Source organism: Pangasianodon hypophthalmus, chromosome 6 (genome assembly GCF_027358585.1).
Source record: "Pangasianodon hypophthalmus isolate fPanHyp1 chromosome 6, fPanHyp1.pri, whole genome shotgun sequence".
In the NCBI taxonomy this organism is placed as follows: domain Eukaryota; kingdom Metazoa; phylum Chordata; class Actinopteri; order Siluriformes; family Pangasiidae; genus Pangasianodon; species Pangasianodon hypophthalmus.
Genome location: NC_069715.1, coordinates 3,032,172 through 3,048,797, shown reverse-complemented (window position 1 = coordinate 3,048,797; position 16,626 = coordinate 3,032,172). Strand labels below are relative to the sequence as shown.

General features: G+C 40.3%; 1 protein-coding gene across 3 annotated transcripts in view; it reads right to left on the bottom strand.

The window, feature by feature from the left end:
* LOC113534491 (carbohydrate sulfotransferase 8) overlaps positions 1–16,626 on the bottom strand; it is a 101,681-nt gene that overhangs the window by 52,451 nt on the left and 32,604 nt on the right. For 2 of the 3 annotated variants that reach the window (XM_053234884.1, XM_026927340.3), the window contains one exon: positions 2,886–3,074. In XM_053234884.1, the coding sequence (XP_053090859.1) occupies positions 2,886–3,074 (189 nt within the window). Of the gene's footprint in view, positions 1–2,885; positions 3,075–16,626 lie in introns of those variants that run through there. The other variant, XM_053234885.1, reaches the window with a different exon arrangement.

Here is a 16,626-nt window from a genome sequence, read left to right as displayed (position 1 = left end):
GTGGAGAAGTAGGGTAGAGGGGTAGAATGGAGGGGTAGAGTGGAGAAGTAGGGTAGAGGGGTAGAATGGAGGGGTAGAGTGGAGGGGCAATGTAGAGGGGTGGAACGGAGGCGTGGAGGGGTAGAGTGTTGAAGAAGGGTGGAGGGGTGGAATGGAGGCATGGAGTGGAGGGGTAGAGTGGAGAAGTAGGGTAGAGGGGTAGAGTGGAGGGGTAGGGTGGAGAAGTAGGGTAGAGGGGCAGAATGGAGGGGTAGAGTGAAGGGGCAAGGTAGAGGGGTGGAACGGAGGCATAGAGTGGAGGGGTAGAGTGGAGAAGTAGGGTAGAGGGGTAGAATGGAGGGGTAGAGTGGAGAAGTAGGGTAGAGGGGTAGAATGGAGGGGTAGAGTGGAGGGGCAATGTAGAGGGGTGGAATGGAGGCGTGGAGTGGAGGGGTAGGGTGGAGAAGTAGGGTAGAGGGGTAGAATGGAGAGGTAGAGTGGAGGGGCAATGTAGAGAGGTGGAATGGAGGGGTGGAGTGGAGGGGTAGGGTGGAGGGGTAGAGTGGAATGGGGTGGTTTGAATGCATTGAGTGATGGAGGAAGAAGAAGTACCTCATCTGAGACTGTTCTACACAAACGCCGAGTGCCCCAGCCATCTCACAGCCCCCTTCATCTTCTTCCTCATCATCACAGAGGAGACACACTTTCAGTCATGCCAGAGTGGCTCTTTTCTCTTTATCTTATTTATAGTTCTTTTCTCCTACATTCTTTCTTTGTGTCAGCTGCAGTAGCTCTCACTCGCTTTCTCTTTCTCATATATCTCTGCACCACTTTGTAAGTCAGATCACTCATAGCATCTGCTTTTATTCTTTATTCTCTCTCTCTCTCTCTCTCTCTCTCTCTCTCTCTCTCTGTCTCTCATGCTGTTAAAATTAGACTCCTCTGTTCCCTCTCAGCTCTTCTGGATCTGGCAGGTGTCCATCAAGACTTTATGGATGGCACTGAATTGCTGCTTTTTTCTCTACCTTTGTGTCTGCAGCCTACAGATACTAGCATTTCATTCACGTCATTTGTCTGTTGCAGTCGCCATATTTGAGCTGAATTTCTGGCTTCACTGCACAACGTGAACTTCACTAATTACTTCGTAGGAGAATAAACAGTACCTTGACAAAACTGTTGATAAAATAGACTTGTGTACTTTCCTCTGAACTGATGATTCCACTTTAACTGGCATAAAAATGATGAAATTTATATTTTCCAGATATATTTATCCCATAAGCAACTCCTCATCCTGTTCCAGAGAGCCTCGAAGCATTTAATAGCACAAAACCCAAGTGACTCTTCATGTCTGAGTGGGTAAAGAACGGTCCCAGTGTTTTTCACCAAGAGCAGAATAAATTCATATTCATTATAGTGAGGGAAAGTCAATATCAGCTAATAAACTTTTGCTAATGTTGGCAATACTTAAACTTCCCAAAACGTAGCTAGCTAGCACAGTTACAAGGCAGTGTGACAAGGAGGATCCTCTGCACTGCTGCTTGAAGATGTACTGTATGTAATGAAGTGTATCAGAGCAGTCGATTATCAGTATAAATGAAAATAAATCATCTTAATGAGGCACAATAACACTGATGCAGTCACTCCTCAAAATAGCATTATGTGAAACACAGGGATAGTCAACACCCCCTAACTCAAAAAAATAAAACTGACCCCAAAACTATGTTCAGGAAGTAATGTGATCTTCCTATAGGTGTAATACTGCTGTTTAAAAAGAGTGAACTTGTGTGTACAATGTTTAGGACAGAAGCAGGGCCTGGGTCATAGATATGAGATTAATTATATTAAGAGATGGAAATTAGGGCAGGATTATGGAGTTCAGATCAGATTTAGTGTTTCAGCTGCAATGGTTACATTCAGAGATGAAATTACATTTTTACTGTGGAATTTATACTTTAACTTTGTTCTGCAGCAACATCAGCTTTAACCAGAGACAAAACTAAACTGACCTTCTAACACGATTAGACTGTAGGCTGAAAGATTGCCAGCTGAATAGAGTATTAGAGCTGTGAGATGTAAAGTGTACATAATGGAGGAGTTTCTCTGTTTTTATCCTGTCTGTCTGCTCTGTAATTACAGCTTTTATTTCAGAAAGACTCTCCATTTCATCCAATTTACTGCACAAGCTCAGGAATAAACAGAGCAGAGCAGTGTTTATGGATTACAAGCTCGTAATGCAGGAGAGTCAATAGCAGGTCCGTTCCTGCTGATGACTCTTAGAGACACGGAGAAAACGAGAGATAACGAGACTGGGGCAGATGAGTGGCAGCAACAGAGAGGAAGGAAGAGCAGAAACAGGATAAGGTCACAGATTAGATTTACTGGATAAGAGAGCATGAGGTGAGAGGCCTATCGAGTTTCCAGTGAGCTCAGGACAGAGAGAGCGCTCCTGTTTCCCAGCATGCATTTTTTCTGTAGTAGAGGTTCTCTTTGTGCTGCGTTGCAATACTGTACTAAATACGACTTTGTGTCATTTCCCTCCTCATTTCCACATGTTTGAATCTTGTCGCTGTAACATTTCACCTGCTTCAGGTGCAGTTCAGACGTGATTGTCATTATGTTAAAAAAAAAAGGTGTAGCCTTCTGATTTACTGAAACACACACTGTAGCAGATGAGGCGTGGTTTGGTATCAGTCCTCAACATGATGGAGGGGTTTGGGGACGTACTAGAGGGACAATGACTGACGTGACAAACCTGAACCTTACTTCCCTGAAAGTATTTCTCTTTTCCCTCTCTCTGGATGTGAGTAGGGCTGCTCAAAAAAATCATTTGTAAACAGTGGTGGTTGAAAACTGTGAGTGTATGTGTGTGTGTGTGTGTGTGTGTGTGCATTAACAGAGGAACTTACCTGGTCCCTGCTGCAGCACCATGTCTGATAGATCCTGTAGGTGGATGAAGAGCACCAAACCTCCGGCGCCAAACAGCAGAACAAACCAGAAGGAGCAGGAAAGCTTCGGTCGAGACCCCCGACGTGACCCCCGCCTCCCTCTCACAGCCTCCAGCACGTTACAGTCTGCCCACAGCATCTCTATACACACTAGAAAATGAAAAAGAGAGAGAAAGAGAGAGAGAGAGAGAAGATGTTGAAGAGACAAGGTGATGTTGAAACAGTGTATAATCAGGTGGTGAGGTTGCAAGGAATTTTATTTTAATTAAGTATGCAATACAAGCAAAATCTAATTTAAAGTTATCATGTGTTGGTCATTTACTCATACAAAATGATCCAGTACTAACATCCGACATGGGACATGAGCCTGGTGTACACTGTCACACTAATGTACAAACTACACAAAAAGCCAGCGATCTGGACGTATTTCACGATTAATAAGGATTAATAAACATAAAACTTAGCATGAGGAGTTCATCGTTAGCAGCAGACACAGGCTAGGTGAGAAAAATGTCCACAGGCGACGCTATGTGAGTGAAAATTACATTGAAAATGTTCCAGTATGTTGTTCTTGACAATCAGCCAAGAAAAATCAACTCAGGAAGAAAATCAACTCAATAATATTATGAATAATGAACCTTGTAGCTTCACGGTTGCTATTTAAAATGAGGAAAACATAAAGAGACCTGAATAAAATGTTCTGTGATGTCCCTGATTGATTTATACCACGTAGATTACTCATCTTGGGTATTAGTATCGGCGCGTACCAAAAAACATGTACTCATACTCAGTCTGAAGAAATTGGTATCACCGCACCCCTAGTTGTACTGACGCTGCATCTTAAACAAAATGTCAATTTTCCCAAGAGATTTAGTGCACATGGGGAAACCGTAATTACTCAGAAAGATGTTGAAGCCAAACAGACAGTAAAGTGAGCAGTGCAGCTTCACTCACACGTTGCCCTTTAGTGCTGAGTGTGGAATTTCCTGTAGAAAAGCATCTGCAGGGCCACAGTATAGACAGATCATGTTGTACACACACCAGTGTGAAATGGAGAGAATCTGCCTGTCATGCTGAATAAATGAAGCATTTCATACTGTGATAATTATCATTTTTTCAGCAGTTAAGTGCACTCGGCTCTGCTTGAGTTGCCTCGGGTTTTGCGAAATCTCGTACGCTGCTGTTTCTTGTGAATGTTGGTAAAGACAATGAGACTGTTCCCTCTGTAATCCAGCACCTCACCTGAGCTGTCAGTGTACACAAAGCCACCAGTATTCCCTGCTGTTATCCGTATTAAACACACCCCACATCCACAATCCCACTTACACACATGATAACACATCATCTTCTAGCAGTAGTCATGTCCTTACAAACATGATGTCTACAGTATGTGCTGCTACTTATGCACAGTCATGTGCTTCATCATCTGAAGCCTCCATTGAATAATTTTATCTTTCTTTCAAATTTCATTTAAAAAAAGTCAATGGAGTTGGTTGATTGCCTCCTGCTGCACTGTGATTTTGCTAATCTGCCTCCTGTTTAAACAGAATGAAAATCAACAAAAAGGTGTGTGTTATGGAGCGGCCGGTCAGTCGGCTAATGGCCTGCAGGAAGTTTGATAGACAGATGGCTCATTAATCAAAAACAGCTCAGAGATAATTGTCTTTATTTCACAGGTCTCTACTGATCTGAGATCAGTTAAACACAGCCACACAAAGCGAGCGAATAGAGGGTAGAAAAGATAATCGGATTAATGATGCATTAAATTGCCATTCAGATTATAGTCACACTGATGGTGCGTGTCAAGTGGTTACAGTTGTGAGAATAGGTAGATGGATGGATGGAGGCCTACACTCCCTTCTCTGAAAAACTAACTTCCTCTGTATCTCGAATTAGGAGAGGATACAGGAGTTTAAAAACTCTTCTCCTAAACATGATGCTTTTCAATTACGCTAGCGTACTACCTGCACGAATAACACATTCTCTCTCTCGCTCTCTCTCTCTCTCTCTCTCTCTCTCTCTGCTTTAAGACAGAATTTCCCGGCTGATTCACGATCTCAAGATCCAAAAACACCACTTTTGAGCTACAAAGAGCTGTGTGATCTTAGTGTTTCAGACACACATCCTCGAGAGTCGCACCAGCAGCGTTGCATTCTTTACACCAATTGGTCTAGTTTTAAAACAACAAATAAGAAATGGCTTTGCATCACAGTGAACTTGTTTCTAATCAAAGACTTAGAATAGGAAGTAAAACACAACTTCCTTTTTGCATTCCTGAACACTTTTGGGCTAGTTTCTGGGCTTTTTGTGCAGTTTTTGAGATGCAGATGGGGTGGAAATTTTGCTGAGAAAGCAAAACAGCACAACAGTGCACATTAGCTGTCTTGGACAGAATGCTAATATTTAATTAGCCATGTTTAATTTTGTTACCTACTAATGCTCAACTTTTGTTTCGTTATACGCTACATTAAGTTTCAATTATTGTACCTTTGTAATTTTGCATGTTTTAATCAACTGAAAATGGAAACATTGAGACAGATGTTGACCCGAAAACAACAAGCTAAAATAAAAGTATATAAATTGGCTGTTTTATTATTATTATTATTATTATTATTTATTATTATTATGTTAATGACTGTACTCATTTCTGCCTCCTCTTATTTCCACTCTCACCTGTGCCCCAACCGCTGATGTGAGGATTTCTGCACCATGTACAGGGACACACTAAGCACATGGGACTCTGATCAAAACATCAACAAGTGCACATGGCCTGGGGCAAAACTACAAACAAACACTCACAGCTGGGAGGAAATTAGTGTCACTTTCCACCCTGATTGTTCCCAGCTGGCAGCTCTTCACAGAAGCATTAAACAGACTGCTCATAGGAGGAAGAGGAGGAAGAGGACAGAAGCACAGTAATTGTATGAAACTGAGCAGTAACCCTGGTCTCTCTCCATCACCAGATTTCACTGCTTGGTGTTTCAGCTTTACTGCCTGATCCATGGAAATCATAAACACTAGAGTACTGCAGGTAGGTCAGGAACACCCACGGGGGTCAGCAGCACCACCATCAAGGGTCTGAGTTAACTCAGATAAAGACTACATAAAGTTTTACAGTAAAGATATATATTTTTCTAATTAACCTGGTTAACCTTTTAAAGTGCTGAATACTAAATCTATATATTCCGATACTGAAATCACTGTTAAGTGCGTCCATTGTGCCGTATGTACACGGGAAGAAGTGAGAAAACATGGCATTGAGGGGGCTGAAAAAGTCTCAAGAGCAGGCAGTCATGCGGGCAGGTGGAAGCAGCAGTCAGATATGAAGGAAGAAAATACATTTATTACAACTCAGCAGGTAGAATTGGCACTTTAAAGCTACAGGTTCGATCCTGAGCTCAGGTTACTATCTGTGTGGAGCTTCTGTGCATGTTCTCGCCTTGTCCATGTGGGTTTACTCCTGGTTCTCCCAAAAACATGTCAGTAGGTGGTTTGGCTAAACATGTCTGTGCATGGTGATGAACTGGTATCTCATCCAGGGTTTGTTCCCATCTCTAGATATTCGATGGGGGTAAATCAGGATAAAGCTGTTATTTTCCCTCACCACAGGGCTGCAAGCTAAAATACTGACCTGACATTCAGGAAAGCTTTTACTCTGCGTTCAATATTTGTGTTCAATATTTGTGTTCAATATTTTTCTATATTATGTCGCATTGGCGGGAGGAATAATTTAAGAGCTTCAGAGAAAATGTGATATATAGTTTGTATGTTTTTCTAGCCAGGCATCAGTTCACTTAATCAAAACACACACCTGCCATCAGGAGGATCCCCGAGCATTGGAAGGGCTTTTTGGGGCTCACTTTCTATTAGTGATGTTCTTATTGATCATCAGTAATATTTAGATTTGATACATTATCTATATCAGAACAAATGTTGCAGTTGTATTATTACAGGAATATGAATGAGTTACCTGGATCAGTGGGAGAGAGGATTAGAGTTCAGGATTGTTAACTCTGAACACAGTATTTAGTGACATGTCTGTTCAACCAAGTGTGATTCCTGTATTACTCTTCAACCTGCGTCTCAAAACACAACGCTTGAGTTCACAGCAAGATGTAGCGATGACTTCACCAACATATAGAAGGTCCTGGCAGATAAAAAAATCAGAGATTCTCTCTTCTTATTCCATCCATGAATAATTTATATTACTCACATTAGGACTGATTCCATAAACATTCTTAATTTAAAAGCATTGTATGTAATCAGACTACTTGTTAATAGGAATCCATTACAGAGTAATGGATTCACACACACACACACTCACACACACACACATCTAAAAGCCAGTATTCAGTCCCCTGATTGATTTAAGCTCCGTTTCTGCATCAGGAATAATGAAAAGGCGTGTAAGTGAAGCGTCCTCTCTATCTGCCTTATATTAGCACATAGTGGAGCTTCTCTACACTCTCATTAACACACACATTCTCTCCTGAGAGATCCACTGTGGCTGACTATCTCTGTATGCTTCTCCTAGACAAATCGAGCATAAACATCTTAAACGCTAGTCATAAGAGGCACCAGAGTCCACTAAACATTTATTTATTTAGCAGACACTGTTATCTGAAGTTCCAAACTTCAGAATCCGATCCAGCTGAGAATGAACAGCTCACTAGCAGTGCTGGGGTTTGAACTAACAATCCCTCTAGTCACTAACAAACAACTTGTAAAGAATGTAGAACCGTAAGGAAGCTGGAGTCATTTACATCCCAGAGCACAGGTGTTAAGGCCTCGTCAAGACAGTGCAGTGCGATGGACGTTACACTACTCAAATGGCATGTGTTCTTGTTGTAAAAATTTTATCATGTACACTGATTGGTAAAAGGTGAGCTAGCTTTCTGTAACTAACTGGTACTAGGCCGAGCTCATGTGCAGTAATTACACAAGCTTATTTAGTGTGGAGAAGCAGAGTGAATATTACATCTGGTTTAACCCTTTAGGGATGAGATCTTTGGTAAAGCAAGAGTACTAGGTGTAGATCATGATTATCTGAATCCTAATGCAGCCTCTCTCTCTCTCTCTGTGTGTGCTGTGTGAGTTTTTCCCCCACTTTGCGTGTAACACACTCTGACAGAACAAATCAATCCTCCTCAGTACGTGAGCGTGAAGTCTGAGCGATATGTATGTAATCCTTGTGACTGCTAGGTCTTCTTTCATTCAAATCTATTTCACAGTGATGATCAGTAAATCTTCTTCATGATCAATGATGATCCATAAATCTTCCTCATCCTCTTATTTTATGTGGGAAGTGGGCTGGGTGAGGCAGGAAGGTACTGTCGTACAGTTTACAGCATGCTCTAAAGCCGTTTTTGATCACCCAGCGGAACACAGGGACTATAGTGAGCAGCTACTGAGGCTGAATAAGAGGAATAAATCACTGCAGGATATGTGCTCTCTTTCCACCGGAATGATTTCACACTGCAGTGACAACTTCCAATCTTCAGATGAATTTATCACCTTTAATCTAGCTGGAGGATTTACTCAGAGAGGAGCCATCATACAAAAACTCATCAGCTCAGCTGTTGCCCCACAGTTGGAGGTGGCAAGACTGAGTTAACACCTGAGGAATGACTGAGGAAATACTGAGGGGTTCAATTTTGTCCAAGGTGTGGAGCGCTGATCAGTGCAATCTACACCAAAAATCCACATTAAACTGAAGCTTTCCACATTCAAATTTTTGATTCCACTGTTTTTAATGTGTCACTTGTATTAAGTCTAGCTGACTCTGGAGCGGCTGGTTGATTCATTGATCAGCACCTAGAGCAAGCCTGGCAAAAAAGTAACCCCTGATACTGCACATTTTACACTGCTATTATGTTACACTACTAAAACATCATCTTCACCAAGTGATGCTTTGACTGCTTTGGCTCATGGATTAAAACCTCAGAATGGCTAGACTTATTGAAAGGTGTTGAGCTGGTCCCTGCATTTTTATGGCTGTTGACTCCCAGTGATCCCATCAATCCAATCCAACTGGAGTTGTTCAGCAAACCAGGTGACTGCTGACTTGCTGTCATACTTCCACGCTCCTGAGTTTACCCTCTGTTACAGAGACAAAGATGATGCTGGCTTTATGTCAAAGCATGACTATGGCTCCCAAGTGGTGCAACAGAAAGTGTTCCCCTTATCGTCAGATTTGAAGCCATTAAATGCAAGGAGCAATCTGGCCGTGCTCTCGGGTGGGAGGGGCAAACTCTCTCTCTCTCCGTCAGTCAAAACAACACTAGCCAATCGTTGGCATTTGTAAGCTCATGTATGTGGAAGAGGGTAGATAGCAGTCTCCTCTGAGTGTGTTCTGCTGCCCTGTGATGCATGCGTCTTGGAGGAATCACATGTTAGCCTTCACCCTCTCCAGTTGGTAGCTGTCGTGTCAACATGAGTCTACACCAAACTGGACATGCGAAGCGAGTACAAGAGATAACCAGAGGACAGCATCCTTCTTCCTTGTTCTCTGTGACGCCCTCCACCATTTTGTCATTGCCTATATTGAAGACATGTTGTTCCACTTGGCATCGCTGGTGAAGCACGACGGTCACGTAAGATTGGAGCTGTAGTTAAATTTGGATAAATGACACTTTTATCTCACAGGAGTAACACACACAGCACGCAGCAATGCTCCACTTCCCCAGAATACTAATGCCATGTTGTGTTTGTGTTTTAGTTATTCCACCTTGCCAAGCTTTATGTTCCTTTTGTTATCACTCGCCATTTCAGCTGTGTCTCATTGAGCTCATTATTAGCTCAGTGGGTCCCTGCATTTGTATCTCCCTTGTTGTGTATTCTTGTCTGCTGTTTTGTTTTTATGCCTTGAAGTTACTTCGCTGTTGTATTTTATGCAATGTATCACAGTGACAAGCTGTTAAATAGTGCTTATACTCAGGATATGGGGAGGTAAACCTAGCAGAGCAAGGTGTTTGGTTCAAAAAACAAGGCAGCAATCCAAATGGATTTATGCAGATAAAGATCAATCATTGATTGTAATGGAAAGTCATACATCTATTTATTCAATCGTTTTCATCAAGTGCTTTAACCTGGTCAGGGTTGCGGTGGATCCGCGGTTGCGGTGGAGTCTAAGGGTGAAATCAAGGATTGCACCCTGTTAAATATTTTTTATATATGGATGAAACGTTGGCCTGAAATGCTGGCATATTGTTGCAGTATTAAAACAGATTATTATGATAAATTGTGGACTCACTCCCAAATCAATTCTACAGGCAACTTGATCAAGTTTGTCTTAACTAATCAATAACTCACCTGCTTGGAGAGGAAATGGCCAGCCTATCACTTTCATTCATATGCACACACACACACACACACACACACACACCACACTGACAACTATCAGCATTGATAAAGCAGAGTTTAGTGATTATATCAACTCTGAACTGTCAACATCTAAATCTAGTACAGGTCCATCAGCGTGTCAGTGAGTTTCAAAGCTTTGTGTCAATCGCTGAAATTCCTGTGGATGCCAGTCTATTTAATTTAAAGAGTAAAATAAAGAACAGACAGCGAGATGCAGGACAAGACAGCACATCTAACATCTCTCATCACTCATGATTTCTTATTCAGTGTTTGATTGGTATGATGTTTATGTGAATGTAACAACTGGCAAGTGAAATCGCTCAGAAGTCAATTTTATCTGATTTTGATGAACTGAATCTTTGTGTGTCAGATCAGGAAACTACTAAATAGTAGGCATGTAACAAAGCATCAAGACATGATGCATAGTGATGCAAAACTTTAACAATGTGCATCGTTGAAATGTCTGATTCACTTTGTGGATATCAGCATTCTATTAATTATGCATCTAATGCAAAAGCACTGTTTGAACACCAGATGTCCCAATCTGAGAAACCCTCGGAATTACAATATATAGAGTGTGCTGGGCCCGATAGCTCCAGATCACAATGACCGATACACATCATACATTATATTGTTACTTGACCATGTTATAACAGTTAAAAATGACACCAGCTCCACACTGCTGAGATCTACACTGCCTGAGAAAGACATTGTGGAACTCTGTCATTTTAGCCGATTTTGGAGCTCTATTTACAGTTAAAATGTCATTCTGTACCGTGTAGTGCAGTCCCTGGTGAAAGTATGGTTTTGTACTAACCTGCATATCTGTTTGTATTATCCTCTGTATTTACTGTACTGTATGTCACTGTGCTGCAATTGTCTTTGCCTCTGTCCTACGCTGTTGCACATTTGCACTTTCTGAGGTCGTTAGTGTCATGCTCATGTAAAATTCAGTACCATGACCCTGGATAATCAACATTTAATTCCACTGTGTATGTGTATATAAATCAATATTCACTGATTCAATTTTCAGTATTCATTCACAAGAGTTGAATTCAAGACTGCAAAATCTATACCGATAATAATTATATTAGCAAGCAGCTCCAAATCAACACTCCAGTCCTATGTTAGAACATGACAGAACACCGCTACACACAACCTTAAGCCCCAAAATTACAATGTAACAGAAGTATGAAATCTTCATTTTATTTTATAGCTCGCCATAAAAATAAAGCTAATGAAAGCTGAATCCAGTAGACGTGATCTTAACAGAGAGATACAGAGACAGATTGGGAGTTCAGTTTTGAGAATGTGAGGAGGTACAGATATATGCACTTAAAGCAGATTTCCTTTGGGATCAGAGACATCATTTCCTTCAGAAGAGAGCTTATTGCACACAGCGGAGGTGTTCCTGCTTCAATATGGGACTCAGGAATTATAATTGCGCTGCCCTGATGTTTTCAGATCATAATAAAAGCAGAGGGCCAATATCAGTCAGAGTAGGATCTCTATGCCGATGATATTTACTGGTGAAGGACATGAAACCATATGAAATGTCCTGTGTTGAACTCTCAGGTGCTTGTCCTGCTCCTGATCCAGAATGAAGCTGCATGCCTTATCTTCAACATCCCCATGTTCTCCATCACCACATGACTGTGTTCCCTCTACTGGCTTCCAGTAGCTGCTCACATCACAATTGAAACACTGATGCTTGCTTACAAAACCAAAAACAGACCAGATCAAACTCTCTGTATCAAGTTCCCTTTGAGCCACAAGCACAGCTCGACTAAACCCACTATCCCTAAAGTGTTGATTCATTTTCTACAACAGCAGCTCTGACAGTCGTGCAGCTGCAAATCACAGGTTTATATTAATGCACTCGGTCTAATATGTTATCGTTTCTATAGTAACACCCCATTCACAAGGACTTGTACAGCAGATGCTCCACATCAACTTATTAAAAATGTGTATAATAATTGATATGAGTTTTCTGACGTGAAGTCTTCTGTAAGGAGACATTTATTTAACATTTATGAAAGGAGTCTCCAGTGTCAGCACTTTGTAACATTCAGAGGTAAAGCTGTAGCTTCAAGTTTTCTGACATCTTCAGAACAGAGGAGTTTATGCTTTTGCAGTTTCTTTGTATCGTGAAAAGCAGTGATTTTTGGACTTATTGACTTCTAATTGAGAAAAGACAAGAGGCTGATGTGGGAAAGCTGCTATAGCTGCTATAACATAAGTGAGAACAGGAACTAACTAGTCTCACAGATGTTCCACGACATTAAATGTAACTAGAAATAAAGAAGAAATTGTAATGGCAAATTTCTGGGGTATAAGATGAACAAAACACTTTGGGACCCGCTGTTATAGGAAAATAATCTACTTAGGGGTGGTAACAGTAACGCCACTTCATGACTATGCCATCACATCACCCTCTCACTGATTATATTACTATAATATCAAAATATAGTAAACATGTTACAAAAATAACCATATTCTAAATACATATTACATTTCGTATTGCTGTCATACTGTACTGCCTTGAATGTATAGCTAAAGCAAGCAAACACTGAAAAATGTCCTCTAAGAATCTAGAGAGAACGCAACAAGCGACATGTTTCCTCCTCGTCCGCAAATCAAATTACACTTTTAATTAAAATGACAGGTTTGTTGCTCTAATCCTGTGGTGCTTAACTGCTCTCTTCACATGATGAACACTTGGCAAAACAATGTGAGTTCCTGTCTGCTTTAGAGAACTGCAGGTGGCACATGGAGAGGGACCAGTGTGAGAAAAAGGGGGGGTTTTAAATTACAGCTCACAGAACTGAAGCCAATCCCATCATGCACCAGCTCCACCAATGCAGCGCTGCTGGCCAGACTGCATCTGAATGGAATCAGCAAGCAGAGTGTTCACTGTGATTGCTCTGGAAGGAGAGAGATCGACCATCACAGAGCAAAAGAAAGAGAGAGGGAATGAGAGATCACAGCAGACATGGAGAGAAAAAGTAGAGAGATGCTTCTTCTTTTTAAGCGGTGACCTCCGAGCAGCCCTGAACCCATTACAGGCTTATGAAATATTGATGTAAAATCACACAGGAGTCCCTGTCCTTCACCCTGCCAGCAACCACAGTGGTGCTTTAACTGAATAGAAAACACACACACACACAAGCACAACCCACACATACACACAAGGACAGACAAATTAGTAGTCTGGACATCCAGAACAAGAGGATTTTATGTCCAGGCTCAAAATGTATAATCACTGATATAGTGAAGTTTTCTGTAATTAAATCAATTATGGAAGGAGTCTCCAGTGTCAGAACAGTCAGTAAGCTCTCCACTATAACATTGTTTTGCAAATTATTCTTTATTACTTACAGTGCAATTAATTACTTACTTACTTACAGTACATAGTATTAATAGCACATATAAAGTGTGTTATATTACCAATGTTGTCTATGTCCTTGTCACAACAAGAGCTGAACAAATGTTTTGGTTTGTTTTTATTTATAGGATGGCTGTAGCTGCAAACGCTTGCATTTAGTCAGTTTTCTATCAGTTTTCTATCAGTGATTCCCGATACTGTAATCAGACATCCCAAGCTTATTGTACACTTTAGTGAACTTGGCCAATAAAGCCTGTTTGTTTTAAAGCTTCAGGATGTTGAGTCAAAAGCACTGTGTGTGTGTGTGTGTGTGTGTGTGTGTGTGTGTGTGATCATGACAGGTGACAGGTGGTTCCAGCGATTACACAGGATGTGTGTATGATGGAGAGCAGCTGTCACATACTGTAGATTAATTATGAGTTTGCCAAGAGCAGCAGCGTATAATTTCACCAAAACTTTCATTCCCACATCACCATGGAAATCAGTCAGCTTACCTAGATACCACAACATGGTAATGTAACATAATTATTTCTTCATTATCCGCAGAGAGAGGGGGATTATAGTTTTATAGTTTTCACTGAAGGTTTTGTGTACTGGTGTGTGTAAAAGCTCTGTAAAATCATTCACACAGTATGTGTATTTTTTCTACACCACACACTTATGAAGCAGATTGAGAGCCACATTCCAAAGACAAAGCGCTTTAACACCACGCTTTGGATCAGGCACGGCAAAATAAAGCCGGTCCATCTATTTTGTTGCTAATGCGGTAAAAATGACCATGAGACCATCTGCTTTTAGTTAAAAGGAAAAGCGTGTTTAGAAAAAGCTAAATCTCTCTCTCTCTCTCTCATTTTTCCTTTTAATGTGTACACTTAAAATGCTGCATTGAGCAACTCTGCTCCTAACTAAGCTATAATAAAGAAGGAATAAACACTGTGTGTTGTGTGGATATGGGAAAACAATCAATGACAGGGTGCTGAAATGAAGTGGAAATGACTGTTACTACACTGAAGCTGATTATTTTCCTATAACAGCACATCCCAAAGTGTTTTATTCCTCTTATACCACATCAATTCCCCAACAATTCATTTTTATTTATTAAAGAATGACATACTGTATACGATTTTATCCATTTATAGTAACATTTAATTTATGGAACGTCCACAAAACAAGTTATCACTTACGTTATAGCAGCTATAAACTGTCATTTCCTCGCCAACCTCTTTTTTTTTCTCTCTCTCTCTCTTGAAATGAATAAGACAAAAAAAATTGTTGTTGCAGAGAAAACGCAAAGCATAAACTCCTCTTAATTTTATTCAGAAAGGTTACGGCATTACCTCAAAGCATCGACACTGAAGTCTTTAATAAGAATTTACACGATTACAAAATTACAACACTTCTTTTTAAAATCTACTTATTGTAAGGCTTAAATTAAATTATCTGGAGCATCTGCCATACAAGTCCCTGTGAATGAGCTCCAGTAGTACTGTGATCTACCTTTCAGGCAAAACTATGTCTTTTATCAACACTTTCTGACCAATCAGATTTGAGAATTCAACAGCACTGTGATAGAATTGGCAGTAATTAATGTTGGTGCTACATGACGTCTCCTCTACAGCTGGAGTTTAAAAGCCCTGAGGGGGAGAAGATGAGAAACAGAGAAACCGGATCACTTTTGCCAACCGTTCTCTCAAACCACTGTAGCGTTCTTACATTCACTGACCTTGTACCTCTGCAGTCCAGTCTAAATCCCTCACGCTGTCACGTGGGGAATCTGTGCTGCAGAACACCTGACAATGCAAAAAGCTTTCTCATCTTCAGCATAAACAGCACAGCTCTCACTTCTGCCAGTGTCATTTCATTAGCTTTAATGGATATAAATATACTTTTGTATCAGATAAATAAGCCTGGAGAGGTAAAGCATAGTTTTATTCCTGTTGAGAGCTCAGATTTATTTCTTTAAACAGGTAGAGAAAGCTCTTGGGGAATCAATGCCATTTTGTGTTGTTAACTCTAAATGGTCTTCAACACACCTCAGATGTATCTTTTATGCTCTATAATAAGGAGAAAGGTTGGGGGTTTGACTCTATACAATGGATTCTCCACACTCATGTCTCTACTGAATTGTTCCAGTATTCTCGCTATAATCATCTCTGTGTATGGCATCACATCGTAATTCCACAGTTTAACGAATAACAGTAACACATTCTGTCGCCTCAGCTAAAGCCACAAACACTTTAAAATCTTCTTAAATCTGCTTTGCCTTTGCTGCTGCATTGCTGAGCTGCTCACCCAACACAGATACCTCACACTGGACTGACTGTATTCAGGATCGGCGACTTGCGTAGTGCGTAGTGTCCACGCTTATAGTCAGTCGATTTATATTTCAGTAAAATATAAGACGTAAATCACCTCCAAATCACTTGAGACCATTGCTGTAAATTAACATAAACATCTGTAGCTCTCTAGACTATTTCTCATCCTCAAGAAAAATAATAACAAAAAATTTTATTAGATTTTTAAAAACTCTTTTTTTGTTTTTTTTTAAACTAGTGTTGCTCTTAGGATTTTGTGTGTGTGTGTCATGCAACAGTCCTAAACTGTGTACATTTTCTATGTTCAGAAATGATATTTTCTAAATTTTTTCATCCTCAATATATTTTGGACCTGTATGTTAAAAATTTTGGACATTGGTGGATTTATTTTTATTATTATTATTATTTGAGGCATACTGTATTTAAACTTTTTTTTTTTTTTTTACATGGACAATCCATTTACTTTTTAATATAAATATTATTTAGACAGAATCAAAATTCATATACCATGCCATGATGAGTAAACATTAAAAGAATCTGGATGTGTGTATAAATAATTTGTGCATGAAAGGGTTAAAAAGTGAAAAACAAAAAAAGACTAATATATGAATGAGAAGGCACGAGCACTGAAATAAATCTA